Genomic DNA, 20,373 nt, shown 5'->3' on the forward strand with positions numbered 1-20,373 from the left:
TTGGTTCTTTTTTTCTTTGTCGAGGGGAGGGGGGGAGCTGGGCTGCAAACGAACCGTCACTAATACCTATGACTATTGTGTCTTCCTCAAAAAATAAAATAAACTATAATAATACAGAAATAAATAGTAAAAATAAACATAATAATAATTATAATAAAATAATATAATAATGATTTATATATATATATATATATATATATATATATATATATATATATATATATAGTGACTAACAGACATGATAAATATATCAAAAACTGTCTGTGTATATGCATCTATGTATGTACGTATACGGTATACATCATCTATGTGTTAAATATACCGTGTGTGTGTATATATATATATATATATATATATATATATATATATATATATATATACATACATACATACATACATACATACATACATACACACACACATATACAATCTATGTGTTAAATATATATAGACTTATACGAGCACACATATACATTATCGGTGTTAAATATACAGCATATATACAGCATATATATATACCTATACCTATATTTAACACGTAAATAATGTATATGTGTATGTATATATAAATATACACATATACAAAGACATTATCGATGTGTTAAATATAGGTATGTATATAGGTATGTAGACATATACACACATATACAGTATCTCTGTTAAATATACATTGTGTATATGTATCCACGCACACACATATACAGTATCTACGTGTTATATATACAGTATGATATATATACACAGATTATCTGTGTGTTACATATACAGTATGTATATATATATATATATATATGCACACACACATACAGTATCTATGTGTTATATATACAGTATGTATATATATACGCACACATATATAGATTATCAGTATTAAATATACAGTATGTATATATACGCATACATATATACCTTATCTATGTGTTAAATATACAGAATATATATATATATATATATATATATATATACGCACACATATATAGATTATCTGTGTGTTAAATATACAGTATGTATATATATATATATAAATATATATATATACGCACACATATATAGATCTGTGTTAAATACAGTATGTATATATATATATATATATATATATATATATATATATACACGCACACATATAGATTATCTGTGTTAAATATACAGTATGCATATATATATATGCACACGTACACACGTATACAGTATCTGTGTTTCTGTGGTAACCCTTAAACTCCTCTTATACCCATAATATCTGGATACACGACTGATGCTATATTCCACCAGGATTATAAATAAATCATCTGTAAAATGTAACTTCCTGCATGAATCACCCTTGATATTGCACCCAGGCTCTTAGGGGGAGGATATCTGATATTTTCCAGCATATATCTAACAATGCAATAAGAACACCATGATATATAATTAGATATAAACCATACAGGTATTAGCAAAAAAATAAAAAAAATCAAATTAAAATAATAAAAGAAATAAAAAAGGGGTGCTGCCCACACCTTGCACAGCAATGGGGAGCAGAGGACAAGAGCTGCTGCAATACCTGTCCTTTTTTATGCGTGTTCAGCAGTGATAGGGTTAAATAGAGAGGATACATTGTATCAGCCTGAAATGATCCTTCCTGCCATGTAATAAAATCAGATCATTTTCTTTATTTGGGGGGAGGGGATGTCCATTTGCAAGATGGGAGCCCCTGGCATCATCTAGGGGCAGCACAGCAGAGCCCCCCCTGTGCATGGTAACATGAAGCATCTCTGAATGGAGAATTTTTGTGAATGGCTGGTCACATGACCAGAGGTTCTTTGTGCTTGCAGGTGAGAGTGTGACAAGGGTTCCTAAAACCCTGTCTGTGAGCTGCAGAGCTGTGTGCTGGCCCTGGCCTGGCCATCACATCCACACACTCACAGTACACACACTCACACTCACACTCACACACATACACCAAGGAGGAGGAGGAGGGGGGTGAGGAGGAGGAGGAGGGTGGGGAGGGAGGGGAAGCAGCTATCATGGTTCCTCAAACTGATCACAGCCCTTTTTTTATGAATGAATCCAGATGCAAATAGGGTTGATTCACAAAAATCTGCCCCTTCCTCTTCCCCACCTTGAATGGCAGCATAAAATAACACAAGAGCTGGCAGTGCCCCCCCTGCACCCCCCTATGCTGCCCCCAGTGCACACACACAAGCCCCAGCTATTGCAGGAAATGATGCAGAATAAAGAGGAATCTGCCAGATTGTTAGAGCAGTCATGCAGAATGGCAGGGGAGCCAGGGTGCCACAGGATGGGGGGATATTGGGGCATATGGGGGGGCACCTGGGGTTGTCAGGCATAGGGTGCAATGATAGAAAAAGGCAGCACTCACTCTCTGTCCATAGCTGATGGGGAATCCAGGGATGGATGTCTCCTGTGTGATCCTGGGCTCCTGTCTTGCCAGTGTAATGTGTATGGTGGAGAAATGCAAATTCCTGGCACAAGGGTTTATTGTTCATCTCCCCTGCTTTTTTCTCTCCATTTTTCCCTGGGCATCATGATGTGGCTGTTGGAGGAGCAGCCATCTTCCAGGTAACAACATCTCATATCACCCCCATCCCTCCTCCTCCTCCCCCTCCTCTCTGCCTCCTGGGCTGTGTCTGTGTTGTGCTGCACCTGGAGGCTGAGCTGTGCTGATGAGCAGCGGGGCCTGGCAGCTCCCAGGGCCGGGGATGCAGAGCAGGGGCCCGGGAGGCAGTGGGGGGCTACAGGGAATGGGGGGTGCAGGAGGCAGAGAAGGAAGGGGGGGCTCGGGATGGGAGGCAGCTTCATGGTCCTAGTGCTGGCCAGGCATACACATGCACCTGTTTCTCTATGATAACATACATGATGAGGCTGCAGCAGGGCAGATTTCTGGATTATTACACAGCCAGGGCAGACAATGTAACCCTCCATATCGTGCTACAAGATCACAGCCAGAAACACTGCTACAATGCTGCAGAGAAGACTCCTGCAGCCTGGTGTCTTCTTCATCAGGGGGTATAATGCGCACACTGCCCTCCAGAGGATGTGACCAGGTACTGCAGGATTACATTATGGTGGGGTCAGTTCGTATTTCCAACCAACTCTATGGAAATTCATTTAATATATAGACTTTTACAAAAAATGCACCTGTTACATGAAGGAGATTTACTAAAACTGGAGCATAAATTATAGCAATCTATCAGGTTACAGCTATTGTTTACAATAGGGGCATTGATAAATGAGCATACAAAGTCGATTGGTTGCTACTAGTGATGAGCGGGCACTACCATGCTCAGGTGCTCGGTACTCGTAACTAGTGATGAGCGGGCACTACCATGCTCAGGTGCTCTGTACTCGTAACTAGTGATGAGCGGGCACTACCATGCTCGGGTGCTCGGTACTCTTAACTAGTGATGAGCGGGCACTACCATGCTCGGGTGCTCAGTACTCGTAACTAGTGATGAGCGGGCACTACCATGCTCGGGTGCTCGGTACTCGTAACTAGTGATGAGCGGGCACTACTATGCTCGGGTGCTCAGTACTTGTAACTAGTGATGAGCGGGCACTACCATGCTCAGGTGTTCAGTACTCGTAACTAGTGATGAGCAGGCACTACCATGCTCGGGTGCTCGGTACTCGTAACTAGTGATGAGCGGGCACTACCATGCTCGGGTGCTCAGTACTTGTAACTAGTGATGAGCGGGCACTACCATGCTCAGGTGTTCAGTACTCGTAACTAGTGATGAGTGAGCACTGCCATGCTCGGGTGCTCAGTACTCGTAACTAGTGATGAGCGGGCCCTACCATGCTCGGGTGCTCAGTACTCGTAACTAGTGATGAGCGGGCACTACCATGCTCGGGTGCTCAGTACTTGTAACTAGTGATGAGCGGGCACTACCATGCTCGGGTGCTCAGTACTCGTAACTAGTGATGAGCGGGCACTACCATGCTCGGGTGCTCAGTACTTGTAACTAGTGATGAGCGGGCACTACCATGCTCGGGTGCTCAGTACTCGTAACTAGTGATGAGCGGGCACTACCATGCTCGGGTGCTCAGTACTTGTAACTAGTGATGAGCGGGCCCTACCATGCTCGGGTGCTCAGTACTCGTAACTAGTGATGAGCGGGCACTACCATGCTCGGGTGCTCAGTACTTGTAACTAGTGATGAGCGGGCACTACCATGCTCAGGTGCTCGGTACTCGTAACTAGTGATGAGCGGGCACTGCCATGCTCGGGTGCTCAGTACTCGTAACTAGTGATGAGCGGGCACTACCATGCTCAGGTGTTCAGTACTCGTAACTAGTGATGAGCGGGCACTACCATGCTCGGGTGCTCGGTACTCGTAACTAGTGATGAGCGGGCACTATCATGTTCGGGTGCTCAGTACTCGTAACTAGTGATGAGCGGGCACTACCATGCTCAGGTGTTCAGTACTCGTAACTAGTGATGAGCGGGCACTATCATGCTCGGGTGCTCGGTACTCGTAACTAGTGATGAGCGGGCACTACCATGCTCGGGTGCTCAGTACTCGTAACTAGTGATGAGCGGGCACTACCATGCTCAGGTGCTCTGTACTCGTAACTAGTGATGAGCGGGCACTACCATGCTCAGTTGCTCAGTACTCGTAACTAGTGATGAGTGGACACTACCATGCTCGGGTGCTCAGTACTCGTAACTAGTGATGAGTGGGCACTACCATGCTCGGGTGCTCGGTACTCATAACTAGTGATGAGCGGGCACTACCATGCTCGGGTGCTCAGTACTCAGCATTTTTCCAGAAGAACTACCCAAAAAATGCTTGAGTTTCCCATTGACTTCTATTATACTTGATACACGAATCGCACCCGCTCATCACTAGTTATGAGTACTGAGCATGGTAGTGCCCGCTCATCACTAGACGAGTACTGAGCATGGTAGTGCTCGCTCATCACTAGACGAGTACTGAGCATGGTAGTGCCCGCTCATCACTAGTTACGAGTACTGAGCACCCGAGCATGGTAGTGCCCGCTCATCACTAGTTACGAGTACTGAGCACCCGAGCATGGTAGTGCCCGCTCATCACTAGTTACGAGTACCGAGCACCCGAGCATGGTAGTGCCCGCTCATCACTAGTTACCAGTACTGAGCACCCGAGCATGGTAGTGCCCGCTCATCACTAGTTACGAGTACCAAGCATGGCAGCTTTAAAAGACAATCAAATTGATCCCTTTATGACCCTGTAGATCGCATTTTGAAGTGTTGTATATATGTGTCCAGAAGTGCAATGGGGTATGACGATGCACTTACAGCTCCTCAGCCTCACACTGTATATTCTGCAGAGCTCCCGTCCCCTGGATGATGGACAGGTCATGGGCTCCGATAGAAGGCAGGTAGTACAGCCCGAGGCTGAGGAGCTGTAAGTGCTCTCGCTGCTGGAACATCGCTTTGGTATCATAAAGGTAGCAACGAACTCGAAACAATGGGTCGCGATCGAACAGGACGGATTGGGAGTCCCTTTGCACTTCCTCTCCTGGATGGGAAAGGAGAGTAGGTCACAGATAGAGAAGGGAATGGAGTTTATCTGGACAGTGATGGGGACGTGGGACGGTGAGGTTAAGAGGGGTTCTCTCTCACAGGGGAGGGGTCCACTTACCCCCCTCTTTGGCAACCAGGAGTTCCCTCCGGGGCTTCATTCCAATAAATTTCTGGGATATGCTCGGGTGGAGGAAACTCGTTTTTTTCATGTGCTCCAGGGAAATACCCTGCCCCCTTATGCATCTCTACGGGCCACAGGGAGAGAGGTTTCCTGGATAGAATATATGCAGCTGAAATCGTTTCTATCCAACCAGGACAGGGAGAGGAAGTTGAGGACCCCCCCTACTCCATTTGAGAAATTGTTCTTGCAGGGTTCGTCACCTGGGCATGTCATCTCTCTTATTTATAAAATGCTGAACCAGAGAGACATGTCGGACAAACCCAAATTTGTCTATAGATGGGGAGAGGAACTGGGAGAGGACATTTCGGAGGACAGATGGAGCAGGGCGTTTCTGTGGACCCACAAACTTTCTCTGGCTTGTGCCGCCCAAGAGAAAAACTATAAAATTCTCACAAGGTGGTACCAATACCCGACCAAATTGCATGCTATCTTTCCCTCAGTGTCCGACATGTGCTGGAGATGTGGTACAGAAAAAGGGTCTATGTTACATATATGGTGGAGCTGTGCTAAATTGCAACCATTCTGGGACTCAGTGTTTTCTCTGTATAAAAAGATGAGTGGGGGTGAGGTGGAGAGATCTCCCCAGGTGGCCCTCCTCTCTATCCTCCCAGGTTCATTCAAGTCACAAAAGAGGGACCTGCTGCGATTTTGTTTAGCGGCAGCCCGTATAATTATTCCCAGATACTGGAAACAGACTAGATGCCCCACGTTAGCTGACTGGGTAGAGGAGATGGCAAACCTCCAGAGAATGGAGGAACTCACAGCTGAACTTAATGGGCTCACGGAAAAATTTATCACAGTGTGGGAACCGTGGATTACGTTCATGGAGTCTCCTGAGTTCACGGTGAGTCTGGCAGGTTATTTGGGATGAGAAATGGTGACATACCTTGTCTTCCCCTCTCCCCACACACTTTTTTCCCCCACCCCCTCTTTACCCTACTTTCTTCACTCTATTTGATTCCTTCTTTTCTAAGCTTATATCTGTTCTTTTTTTTTTTCTAGTTTTCTACTTTTTCTTAAATGTTTATTCAATAACTTAAAAGGGGATTGTTTTATGCTGAGAGTGGTCTTGTCAATTATCAGGAACACATGTTTAGCTGGAACTCTGATTTCTAGTGTATGGTTTGTCATGGAGTGTTAGCATAAGGATAGCTTATAGAGTTCCAATGAAATCTACAATGTGATGTTATTTTTGTCATTCCGAAACTGAGAGATCACTGTTTATGTTTTATAATCTTTATAAATGTTCAAGATGTATGCTTGATTTATAAACTTAATAATAAAACAGATTTGAAATAAAGGTAGCAACGTACCTTTGATGTAAAGGGCTACACTGTCACATAAATTGTTTGCGGCATAGACGTTTATAACAGGGTCCACCTTTAGGTCTCCAAATGGTTGATTTGTGCCATTCCTGTATCTACACTGGAGATCAAAATTAGAGAACACACAATTTCCTAAATGTTGCGGTCATTGTGTCGTCCTCTGTGATTATATCGTAACCAAAGGAAACTTGCAGTATTTTGAGCTTATTTGATCAATTGAATTTATTGTAAAGCAAATAAAAATGTAAATGAGATAAATGTAAAAGAACACTGATCAAAATTAGAATTAGAGAACACTTTCAGATCCCTGCAAGTTATTGGTGTTAATCTGGCACCTGGTGCTAATTTCCTTAATTACCTGACAAACCCTATCTAACTGGCAGCCTAATTTTCCAGTTTGCACTGACTTTGCAAAATGGGTGTGGCAAAGTGACTGAAACCCTCCGGCAGCAGGTTGTCCAGATGAAGGCCAAAGGGGTGACCCTATCAGCCATAGCAAGAGAAGTTGGTCATTCCAAGTCTGTGATTTGGAGAATATTGCTCTTTTACAACATCACAAACTCTTTCAAGTCCTCCAAGAAGGCTGGTCGCCTCGAAAGACAAATGCAAGAGAGGACAGGATAATGCGGAGAATCTCCATGGGTAATTGTTTAAACACTGCAGCTGAAATTGCTCAGCAGTTCAGCACTGAACAGGGTAAAGATCTGTCTCGTCATACAGTGTCATGACGTTTAAGAGCATTTGGACTGAAAGCCAACTCTGCAGTGACCAAACCTCTCATTAGCAGAAAGAATCACAAGGCTACACTCGCCTTTGGTGAGAAGCATTTTGTGTGGACAGCGGAGAAGTGGTCCACAGGTCAGTTTCGTGATGAAAGCAAGTTAAATTTATATGGGTCTCATGGGAAATATTATGTTCATCGTCAAACTGGGGACTGAACCCAAAGTATGTTAAGACGTCAGTGACAGGCGGTGGAGGAAGTGTCATGGTTTGGGGAATGTTTTCTGCAGCAGGAGTTGGACCTCTCATACAGCTACATGGCAGAGTGAATGCAAGTGTGGATCAGAACCTTCTTCACAACACGTGGCTCCTTACTTGTATCACTCAAGCAGCCAGCAATTTTCATGCACAACAATGCCCCCCGTCACACAGCAAAATGGGGAAAGCAGTACCTAGAAACAAAGAAAACATTGAAAAGAGTCCTGATCTAAACCCAATAGAAAACCTCTGGAATATCCTTGGTGACAAAGTTATGGCCAAGATACCCACAACAGTCAAATAACTGTGGAAGAGACTGGAAGAAGAGTGGACCAAAATCCCACCAGAGCAGTGTGAGAGACTAGTGATGTCCTGTGGCCGCAGATGGGCTGAAGTCATGTGACTGTTCTTACCTGCAGAAAATTTACTGATAAACTTTCTCTGTGCTACAGTTATTGCTGTTCTCTAATTATCATCATCATGTTTTGGGCAAAATAAAGGTTTTATGTTGATAAACTTTGGATCTTTTGTAAAACCCTCTTCTAGTGGCATGGTGCACCCCTTACACAAAACCTTCACATGTTCATCAATGGAGATTACATTATTTCTGAAAAAACCAAGCGATTATACATTGTCCTCTAAATTTGATCTCCAGTGTAAATTCCTTATGAAAGGCAAAGTTACTTGTTGGTTCCACTAGAATTTTAACGTAAAGGAAATGTACGGTGTAGAAAGTCACACCCATTATCACAGAGATCTAGCAATGGTTGTTTCTTTAATAACCAGAGTATTGATATTGAGAATACTGGGCCCTTGTGTGCACTATACAGTATGTCTATATTATATATATCCAGGAACCCACCATTCACTTTCCTGAGATCAGTCCAGCTTTTCCCTGATGAAAGGAAACATGTGTCTGCAAATGTACTTTCTGCTTTGGCATCTTATCCTAAGTCATGTGGCAAGGCCCTTTAAAGAGAATCTGTCACCAGGTTTTTGCCACCTAATCTGAGAGTGGCGTAATGTAGGGGCAGAGATCCTGATTCCAGTGATGTGTCACTTAATGGGCTGCTCAGTGTTGTTTTGATAAAATCACTAATTAATCAGCAGTAGATTGGACTACGTGGCGTGCTGCAGGTAGTCCAGCATATTTATGAACTTTGTATAACTGCTAGATCTTTAGCAGAGAAAACATTGATTTTATCAAAATGACAGCAAACAGCACGGTAAGTGACACATCGCTGGAATCAGGGTCTCTGTCTCTACATTATAATGCTCTTAGATGGGGGAGCAAAAACCTAGTGACAGATTCCCTTTAAAGGGTCCATATTGACGTTTAGGATTTCTCCTTCCAATAAGTGGCACTACGTCCTGTCCTCTTCCTCTCTGAAGAGGCTATTTTCATCTTCATATTCCCAGCAGTCCATTGCATGACCTATAAATCTCCTTAAACCAAATTGACATTCTCCATATTATATACTGTATGCATACAGTGGGTACAGAAAGTATTCAGACCCCTTTAAATTTTTCACTCTTTGTTTCATTGCAGCCATTTGGTAAATTCAAAAAAGTTTATATTTTTTTCTCATTAATGTGCACTCTTCACCCCATCTTGACAGAAAAAAAACTTGACAGAATTTATTAAATGAGAAAACGTGAAATATCACATGGTCATAAGTATTCAGACCCTTTTCTCAGTATTGAGTAAAAGCCTCCTTTTGAGCTAGTACAGCCATGAGTCTTCTTGGGAATGATGCAACAAGTTTTTCACCCCTGTATTTGGGGATCCTCGGCCATTCTTCCTGGCAGACCCTTTCCAGTTCCGTCAGGTTGGATGGTGAACGTTGGTGGACACCATTTTCAGGTCTCTCCAGAGATGCTCAATTGGGTTTAGGTCAGGGCTCTGGCTGGTCCTGTCAGGAATGATCACAGAGTTGTTCTGAAGCTGCTCCTTTGTTATTTTAGCTTAGAGTCATTGTCTTGTTGGAAGGTGAAACTTCGGCCAAGTCTGAGGTCCAGAGCACTCTGGTAGAAGTTTTCTTCCAGGATACCTCTGTACTTGGCCACATTCATCTTTCCTTCAATTGAAACCCATCGTCCTGTCCCTGCAGTCAAAAAACACCCCCCATAGCATGATGCTGCCACCACCATGCTTCACTGTGGGGATTGTATTGGGCTGTTGATGAGCAGTGCCTGGTTTTGTCCACACATACCACTTATAATTATCACCAAGAAGTTCTATCTTATAATAATAATAATCTTTATGTTTATAGCGCCAACATATTCCACAGCGCTTTACAATTCAGGAGGGTAATATACAAACAACAAACAGTTATAGAAAATACAATAATTAGAGAAAAAAAGAGACAACCCTGCTCGTGAGAACTTACAAATCTACAGTGAGGTGAGAAGGGGGGGACAAGGTACAAGTGCTTATTTGCAATGACAATCCAGGAATCTAAAAGAAATGGAGATAGGTAAAGGATGCCTGAACCAGTCAGCCAAAATTTTAGATGCTTTTGGGTGCGGTGGGGTTTAGCGCGGAATTATGTTCTGAGAAGTTATGGAGGGACTATGTGAATATAGTTCAGCTAGGGAGTGTAATAGGCTGCCCTAAAAAGATGTGTTTTTAGGGAGCATCTGAAGCTGAGTAAGTTGTGATTCGACCTAGCTTCTTGGGGTAGAGCATTCCAGAGGATTGGTGCAGCTCGGGAGAAGTCGGAGCTGGGAGTGGGAGGTTTAGATTAGTGTAGATGTTAGTCGAATGTCATTTGCAGAGCGTAGAGAACGGGTAGGGTAATAGACCGAGATGAGGATGGAGATTTAGGGGGTGCTGCACTGTGGAGAGCTTTGTGGGTGAGAACAAGCAATTTGAATTGGATCCTGTGATATATGGGCAGCCAGTGCAATGACTGGCACAGAGCAGAGGCATCCGAGTAGCGGTTAGCCAGATAGGTGACCCTGGCTGCTGCATTAAGGATGGACTGTAGAGAAGAAAGTCTAGTTAGGGGGAGACTGATTAATAGAGAGTTACAGTAGTCAATGCGGGAGAGGATCAGGGCCACGGTGAGGGTTTATGTAGTTTCCATTGTGAGAAAGGGGCGGATTCTAGAGATGTTCTTGAGGTACAAGCGACAAGAGCGGGCAAGAGATTGAAGAGAGGTAAAGGAGAGATCGGTGTCAAGTATAACACCCAGACAGCGGGCCTGCGGCCTAGGACTTATTGTGGGTTTAGAGGGAGATGTCAGGTTTAAGATGTTTAGAAGACGGATGGAATAGAAGTTCAGTTTTAGAAAGGTTAAGGTTCAGATAGAGAGCAGACATGATGTTCATCTCATCAGACCAGAGAATCTTATTTCTCATAGTCTGGGAGTTCTTTATGTGTTTTTTTGCAAACTCTATGTGGGCTTTCATATGTCTTGCACTGAGGAGAGGCTTCCATCAGGCCACTCTACCATAAAAGCCCAACTGGTGGAGGGCTGCAGTGATAGTTGACTTTGTGGAACTTTCTCCCATCTCCCTACTGCATCTCTGGAGTTCAGCTATAGTGATCTTGGGGTTCTTTACCTCTCTCATCAAGGCTCTTCTCCCACAATTGCTCAGTTTGGCTGGACGGCCGGGTCTAGGAAGAGTTCTGGTGGTCCCAAACGTCTTCCATTTAAGGATTATGGAGGCCACTGTGCCCTTAGGAACCTTGAGTACTGCAGAAATTCTTTTGTAACCTTGGCCAGATCTGTGCCTTGCCACAATTCTGTCTCTGAGCTCTTTGGACAGTTCCTTTGAGCTCATGATTCTCATTTGATGTGACATGCAGTGTGAGCTGTGAGGTCTTATATAGACAGGTGTGCGCCTTTCCAAATCACGTCCTATCAGTTTAATTACACACAACTGGACTCCAATGAAGGAGCAGAACCATCTCAAGGAGGAGCACAAGGAAATGGACAGCATGTGACTTAAATATGAGTGTCTGAGCAAAGGGGCTGAATACTTATGACCATTTGATATTTCAATTTTTCTTGTTTAATAAATGTGCAAAAATGTCTACATTTGTTCTTTTTTCTGTCAAGATGGGGGATGGGGGCAGAGTGCACATTAATGAGAAAAAAATGAATTCACCAAATGGCTGCAATAAAAGAGAGCGAAAAATGTAAAGGGGTCTGAATACTTTCCTTACCCACTTTAAGTGTGTGTGTATATATATATATATATATATATATATATATATATATATATACATACTAGAAGGTGGCCCGATTCTAACGCATCGGATATTCTAGAATTTATTGTGTAGTTACTGTATGATTTTTGATATATATATATATAGATGTTGTCTGTAGTTGCCAGTGTTTGTGTAGGCGCTGTAAATGTTCTGGGTGTTGTCTGGGGGGGGGGGGGGGAGAGAGAGCGGTGTTTGTGTGTTGCGTTGTTTGTAGAGCGCTGTGTGTCTGCAGCATTGTGTGTGTGTGTGGTGCTGTATGTGTTGCATGGTTTGTGTGGGTGTGTGTGTGTTTTGCGGGGAGGTATGTTTTGTGCAGTGTGTGTGTGTGTGTGTTGGAGGAGTATAATAGGAGGAGTAGTCCTGGAAGGAGTGGAGTCTAATAGTAGGAATAGTCCTGGGGGGAGAGGAGGATAATAGGGGGAGTAGTCCTGGAGAGAGAGGAGGATAATAGGAGGAGTAGTCCTGGGGAGAGAGGAGTATAATAGGAGGAGTAGTACTGGGGGGAGAGGAGGATAATAGGAGTAGTCCTGGGGGGAGAGGAGGATAATAGGAGGAGTAGTCCTGGGGAGAGAGGAGTATAATAGGAGGAGTAGTACTGGGGGGAGAGGAGGATAATAGGAGTAGTCCTGGGGAGAGAGGAGTATAATAGGAGGAGTAGTACTGGGGGGAGAGGAGGATAATAGGAGTAGTAGTACTGGGGGGAGAGGAGGATAATAGGAGGAGTAGTCCTGGGGGGAGAGGAGGATAATAGGAGGAGTAGTCCTGGGGAGAGAGGAGTATAATAGGAGGAGTAGTACTGGGGGGAGAGGAGGATAATAGGAGGAGTAGTCCTGGGGGGAGAGGAGGATAATAGGAGGAGTAGTCCTGGGGAGAGAGGAGTATAAAAGGAGGAGTAGTCCTGGAGGGAGAGGAGGATAATAGGAGGAGTAGTCCTGGGGAGAGAGGAGTATAATAGGAGGAGTAGTACTGGGGGGAGAGGAGGATAATAGGAGGAGTAGTCCTGGGGGGAGAGGAGGATAATAGGAGGAGTAGTCCTGGGGAGAGGAGTATAATAGGAGGAGTAGTACTGGGGGGAGAGGAGGATAATAGGAGGAGTAGTCCTGGGGGGAGAGGAGGATAATAGGAGGAGTAGTCCTGGGGTGAGAGGAGGATAATAGGAGGAGTAGTCCTGGGGAGAGAGGAGGATAATAGGAGAAGTAGTCCTGGGGAGAGAGGAGTATAATAGGAGGAGTAGTCCTGGGGGAGATGAGTATAATAGGAGTAGTCCTGGAGGTGAGGAGTATAATAGGAGGAGTAGTCCTGGGGAGAAAGGAGGATAATAGGAGGAGGAGTCCTGGGGGGAGAGGAGGATAATAGGAGGAGTAGTCCTGGGGGAGAGGAGTATAATAGGAGGAGTAGTCCTGGGGGAGAGGAGGATAATAGGAGGAATAGTCCTGGGGGAGAGGAGGATAATAGGAGGAGTAGTCCTGGGGGAGAGGAGTATAATAGGAGGAGTAGTCCTGGGGAGAGAGGAGTATAATAGGAGGAGTAGTCCTGGGGGGAGAGGAGTATAATAGGAGGAGTAGTCCTGGGGAGAGAGGAGTATAATAGGAGGAGTAGTCCTGGAGGTGAGGAGGATAATAGGAGGAGTATTCCTGGGGGGAGAGGAGGATAATAGGAGTAGTAGTCCTGGGGGTGAGGAGTCTAAGAGACAGTGCTGGGTCACTTGTTGGTCTCCTGCTGTGCAGCACGCATCAGCGTGTGACAGCGGGAGACCAACGATCTGAATGGGCAGGGAGCTGGCATACGCTGCTACACAATATTACCCGATGTGTACCATGGTTACCAGTGTACCCCGCCCCCCGCACGCACGGGAGCCCACACCAGCGTACGCCGGCAACCCCAGCAATGCGAGGGTATGTGTCGGCTGGGTTGCCGGCGTACGCTGGTGTGGGCTCCCGGGGGTACAGCACTCACCTGGGAGTCGGGGCTCCGTGTCGGTTCGGGGAATGCGTGCGGGGGGCGGGGCCAGAGCGAGCGTGCAATGCGTGAGGGGGGCGGGGCGTGGCCGAGTTGCCAATGCGTGCAGGGGGCCGGGGCGAGAAGCCAATCTGTGGGGGGGTCGGAGCCTGGGCAAGCGGCCAATCCGTGCAGGGGGGGGGGGGCGAGGCGAGCGGCCAATGAGACGCTTGTCACGGTAACGACAGAATTTTGGAGCAAGACAGACAGAATAAGGCAATTACATATTTTATATATATATATATATATATATATATATTATATATATTATATATATATATATATATATTTCATTCAAGGAGGAATAAAAAAAAATTAAGGTGTATTAAATTCAAAAATAAAAAGGTTCTCGAGACATGCTGCTCAATTAGTATTTTTTTTTAATTTAAAAGAAAGCTGTATGATACGAGGGACTGCTGATAAGTCTTTGGCTTTACCCAGAATAAAACTAAATAGGATGATGAAACTTTCCATTTATTCCACATACTCTCCACTGATGACAACACACTTCTTACATCATTATTCCAAGTTCTGTAAGCCGAGCAAAAAGAAGAATTTTGATTGTGCCTCAAGCCAGGCATCTGTAGCAGCCATGGCATCAGAAATGGTGTTAAATTTGGTACACTTGAGGTGTTTCATCAGGTTTGGAAACAGATGATAGTCTGAGGGAGCTAGATCTGGTGAATAAGGTGGGTGGTCAACCAGCTGGAAGCCCGGTTCTGCCAGTTTTGCCGTGGTGGCTTGTGCAGTGTGAGCGGAGGCGTTGTCTTGCAGGAACAAGATTCCTTTGCACAGCTTGCCGCGCCTTTTGGCCTTCAGAGCTGCCTTCAATTGGTCCAAAAGTTCAATGTATTACCTTGCATTGATGGTGGAACCCTTTTGAAGGTAGTCCACTAGCAGCACGCCCTCCTTATCCCAGAACACAGAAGCCATCATCTTAGTGGCTGATTTTTGCATCCTGAACGTCTTTGGACGAGGAGAACCACTGTGCCTCCACTCTTTTGACTGCTCCTTGATTTCAGGGTCATACAAATAAATCCAGGTTTCATCCACAGTGATCAGTCGATCCAGGAAGTTCTTATCAGTCTGGAAACACTGACAAATGGAGCGGGAAGTTGTCACTCGCTGCTTCTCTGATCTGTTGTCAGACATTTGGAGACCCACTTTGCAGATTGCTTCCTCATGTCCAAATGTCCATGGGTAATGACACAAAAACGTCCACGGGAAATCCCCATGATGTCTGCTATTGCATTAGCTGAAATTCGTGGATTCTCCAGTATGAGGTTGTGCACAGCATCGACGATCTCCGGAAGAACAACCACTCTCGGTGGTCCAGGACATTCCTCATCATTGGTGCTGAAGTGGCCCGATTTAAATTTGGCAACGCAGTTCTTAACTGTGGAATATGAAGGGCATTGATCCCCCAATGTCTGCGACATATCACCATGAATATACTTCGCGGACTTTCCTTGCAGAAACAAGAATTTTATCCCTCCTCTGCTCTCAGTTGCTGTGAATATCGCATTAGACTTCGCCATGTTGTTTTCCCACGTGCATAGAACACTGTTGCCATAAGCAACAAACACAAAATTTTGAAAACATATTAGATACATAAGGTTTTCATGTGATGTAACATTCGTTACCATAGAAACAAAAAAACCCCACAAAGTCAAAGACTTATCAGCAGCCCCTTGTATATGTTACCTACATACATTTCTGGAATCAATCTAATTATGGAGTGGCCTCTACCATTACTGAATCGCTCCAAAACCATTTTTGATTCAGCTGCAATTTTTGTCAAGTTGTTATCATGGGACCCTCCTCTATAAAAATGATATACTGTGTATATATAAGACATAACCTAGTGTATCCAGACTGGGGCCCCCCTGACCTTCTTCTTGGCTGGTGAGGAGACGGCTGTGAATGGAGTGATGGGCGTTCATACAGTCTTTTTATGAGGTACAAATCCAGTCAATGTGCCTCCGTATGAACAACACCGGCCTAATCTTATCTTCATGGATGACAATGGTCCAGATCATTGAGGCCGCATCATTGGGGAACAGCTGCTGGAGACTGGGGAACCTCAAATGGAGTGGCTGCACTTTCTCCAGACCTGAATCCCATAGAAAACCTATGGCATCAGCTGAGTCGCCATGTAGAGGCAGTAACTCTGAACTTCAAGGACTTGAAGGCCGCCCTTCAAGTAGAGTGGGAGGCTATGACCCCGCAGACAATTTCACTTGTGACCAGCAGGAGACACTGTTGTCAGCTGGAAGTGATGCTTAAGGCCACATGACAAGTTATTGAGTGACAATTTTTTTTGGGGGGGGGAGGGGTATGCCTTACCTGTTTTCTTCTAAAATCAACACCACCACTGTGCTATGGCTGGTCTAGTATTGCAGCTTGACCCCCTCCCCCCCAAAAAAAATGTGCTCTCCATGTCCCCTGTGATCTCATAATCCCATATTGTAGAACTTCTTTGTAGAAAAAATGAAGCCACGAGGGGGTTTGGAAGGCCAATCTCCAGCCACGTTTGAGCTTTTAGTTTTTGGCTTGAGACAGAGAGTTCACTTCAATTCCATCCTTGATACACAGCATGAGATATTCACTAATATATATTATCACGTGTGTTTGTACATATTTTACAGATTCTCATCCGATTGTTATTTTGCCTGGATATATGGAGCGTTAAGGAGATGGGTAATGAACAGTGTGCCAAGCAATTTCAATCATACGAGATAGCAAATGAAAATCTGGATAAAAGAAACCGTGAAAGAACCGTTGAAGGACCCCAACGTGACCTGTCTTCTCTTGTCCATGATTCCTACTTTACGAGCTTGATGACTCCAACAGTAGAGGACAGACGACGGTTTTGGGGACCGATGGTAGAAGATATAGACATAGAACCCATTTTGAATTCTTCGTGGACGGTCCCAAGGAACATAAATCTGAATGTCAGCACAGAATCGCTACAATGGTCAACACCTCCATCCTTGAATAGTGAAAAATCTTTCACGTCTGCAATTCCCAGCACAGAAGCAGATAGCAGAAATAGGATGGCAGATTGTCCAATAATAAAAGATGCTACGTTTAAATGGCCACCAGCGTTGGAACTTTCTACTGGAAGATTTCGAAACCATAGTACCCTCTACCCTATGGAGATGAATTTTGTAAATACACATTTGGCAAAACGCCCAATAACATGTTCTGATGGATCTAGTGTATCCTACCAAGAACAACTGGAAATAGTGGAAACAACATGGGCGTCCCCAACAGAGAACCAAATGCTAAAGGCTGCAGATACAAGTGCCACCAATCAAGGCAGTTTCTTGGCTCATAGCCGCTCTCCAGCCTTGGAAGCATTGACCAAGGTACCTCAACCACCAAACTATATCATTCCATTAGATACAAGCCAAACTACCGAACAAACAGATCTTCCATTATTTGCCTTCATATCTTCAGTCTTAAAAAATACCAGAGGACATTCTGGGACAGAACCCTCCATCACCACTCTTGGTCTTCAAGACGGAGAAGCTGAAAAAATTACACGACAAGCAGCAGAAGCTCATTGTATGACAAAGACAAGTCCAACTGAAGATAGTTCGATAAGAATACCCCAACCGTCGCTTTGCACTGTCCAAGCGAAAGCTGATGAAGAAACACAGGTCAAGTCTATGGGTTTCTCATATGCAGATGCCCTCAAAAGAAGTCCTAAAATCTCCCAAGAAAGGGATAAAAATGACAAACTTGTTAGATATCAGAGCACAACCCACAAAGCCACAACAAAAGCAGCATCTTTGAGTATTCAAAGGCAAAACCGTGCTCGGGTAATTTCCAAAAATGCAGCGACAGAAAGTAAGAAAATTCAAAAATCTTGGAACCAGACAGAGTCATCACCACCACCTTTCAATCTCACCAAAGCACAACTGAGGTTTCAATGGATTCCTCCACAACACAATCCAAAGGATCATTTCCAGTTTAAAAGTTCATGGACTATGGATAAAGCTCAAGGCTTTACATCCAGAAATACACTAAGTTCTAGACCAACATGGACAGTTTCCAAAAACACTTCAATTATGAAGGCTCAAGAACATGTCAACCCTGATAAAAAAGATAAAGTGTATCAGTCATACCCGATTGCAAGACGTAGTCATCGTAAACTGGTTTGCAATATGTCAGCTACATGTAAACCCAAAGAACCAGTCAGGAGTGAGGCTGTTGGATCTGCCCAACCAAAAGACACGAGCTCACAAACCCAAGAATCTACTCTACTGAAGAAACCTCAAGAAGAAAGTAATACATCAGTTGTTACATGTGAAAAAAGTGACCGAATAATTAAATCTTCAGCACCTGAGGAACTACCTGAGGTTAAGCCTGCTGCACCCCAACTCATGCCCATGTCTGATGTTACAGAACAATCTGCTGAGGAACATGGCAATGCCTTGAACTTGGGCAACTCATGTCCTCCTGTCCCTCAGGAGATGGCAGAATGTCCAGATATCAAACACCAGATTCCAGATCCGTCTCTTGTGGTTCCGGAAACTAAATCAGCCAGTGATCTGACCACCGGTGTAAAGATTAGAGATAATACCATAATTGTGGAGAATGATCCAGACGAGGCGCCAAAACATCAGCCATCCCGAAGGTGGAAAGATTTTTATGTGGATAACCATTGCACTATGAAATGCTCGTGTAGACATCGTCCTGGAAAGCTCCCACCTAATGTAGTCCGCTGGTGAGTACTTGGTATATTGGAGTATTTGAAAGTAGTTGTAAGCTGCACTGAAAGTTTTTTTCTATGGGTTTGAAAAAAAAGAGAATTTTGTTTACTTACCGTAAATTCTTTTTCTTATAGTTCCGACATGGGAGACCCAGACCATGGGTGTATAGCTTCTGCCTCCGGAGGACACACAAAGTACTACACTAAAAGTGTAGCTCCTCCCTCCGAGCATATACACCCCCCCCGGATGACAAATCCAACCAGTTTAGTGCAAAAGCTGAAGGAGGACATCCACCCATAAGTAGAGATAGAGTCAAACCCGGAAGAACCGGAACCTCTGTCTACAACAACAGCCGGTGAAAAACACACGGAACAAGAAAGCTGCCAACAGGCAACAGGGAGGGTGCTGGGTCTCCCATGTCGGAACTATAAGAAAAAGAATTTATGGTAAGTAAATAAAATTCTCTTTTTCTTCATCGTTCCTATGGGAGACCCAGACCATGGGACGTCTCAAAGCAGTCCATGGGTGGGAAATAAACAGAAACTAAGAAGTAGGCAAAACCTAACTTCACAAATGGGCGACAACCGCCCGAAGGACGCGTCTGCCCAAGCTCGCATCTGCCGAAGCATGAGCATGCACTTGGTAGTGCTTCGAAAAGGTGTGCAGACTAGACCAAGTGGCAGCCTGACAGACCTGCTGAGCCGTAGCCTGGTGCCTGAAGGCCCAAGAGGCACCGACAGCTCTGGTCGAGTGCGCCTTAATCCCCGGCGGGGGAGGCACCTGAGAACATTGGTAGGCATCGGATATGGCCGACCTAATCCAACGAGCTAGGGTCGGTTTAGAAGCCGAGAGACCCTTGCGCTGACCTGTGGTCAGCACCAAAAGAGAGGTGCACCGCCTAAGAACAGCGGTGCGTGACACATAGATCCGGAGCGTCAGCACCAGATCCAGAGTAAGCAACGCTTTCTCAAAGCGATGCACAGGGGCCGGACAAAGGGAAGGCAATGAAATGTCCTGGTTAAGGTGGAAAGGAGACACCACCTTAGGGAGAAAGTCCGGAGTCGGACGGAGGACCACCTTGTCTTGGTGAAAAACCAAAAAGGGTGATCCCGAAGAGAGCGCAGCCAAATCAGAGACTCTTATGAGAGAAATTATGGCCACCAGAAGAAGGGAATTTTGTTTACTTACCGTAAATTCCTTTTCTTCTAGCTCCAATTGGGAGACCCAGACAATTGGTGTATAGCTACTGCCTCCGGAGGCCACACAAAGTATTACACTTAAAAGTGTAAGGCCCCTCCCCTTCTGGCTATACACCCTCCCGTGAGATCACGGGCTCCTCAGTTTTAGTGCAAAAGCAAGAAGGAGGAAAGCCAATAACAGGTTTAAAGACAAATTCAATCCGAAGAAACATCGGAGAACTGAAACCATTCAACATGAACAACATG

The 20,373-nt window shown here is 44.8% G+C and overlaps 2 protein-coding genes across 2 annotated transcripts in view; one reads left to right on the forward strand and one right to left on the reverse strand.

The window, feature by feature from the left end:
• The window catches only part of SPRED3 (sprouty related EVH1 domain containing 3), a 32,256-nt gene extending 29,689 nt beyond the window's left edge, over positions 1-2,567 (reverse strand). The window contains exon 1 of the mRNA XM_075323528.1: positions 2,360-2,567. Within this exon, the coding sequence (XP_075179643.1) occupies positions 2,360-2,370 (11 nt within the window). The 5' untranslated portion in view covers positions 2,371-2,567. The remainder of the gene's footprint in view (positions 1-2,359) is intronic.
• Positions 1-20,373, forward strand: part of LOC142251031 (uncharacterized) — a 36,419-nt gene that overhangs the window by 4,309 nt on the left and 11,737 nt on the right. The window contains exon 2 of the mRNA XM_075323527.1: positions 16,856-18,942. Coding sequence (XP_075179642.1) covers positions 16,904-18,942 — 2,039 coding nt within the window. The 5' untranslated portion in view covers positions 16,856-16,903. The remainder of the gene's footprint in view (positions 1-16,855; positions 18,943-20,373) is intronic.

Source organism: Anomaloglossus baeobatrachus, chromosome 9, assembly GCF_048569485.1.
Source record: "Anomaloglossus baeobatrachus isolate aAnoBae1 chromosome 9, aAnoBae1.hap1, whole genome shotgun sequence".
NCBI lineage: Eukaryota > Metazoa > Chordata > Amphibia > Anura > Aromobatidae > Anomaloglossus > Anomaloglossus baeobatrachus.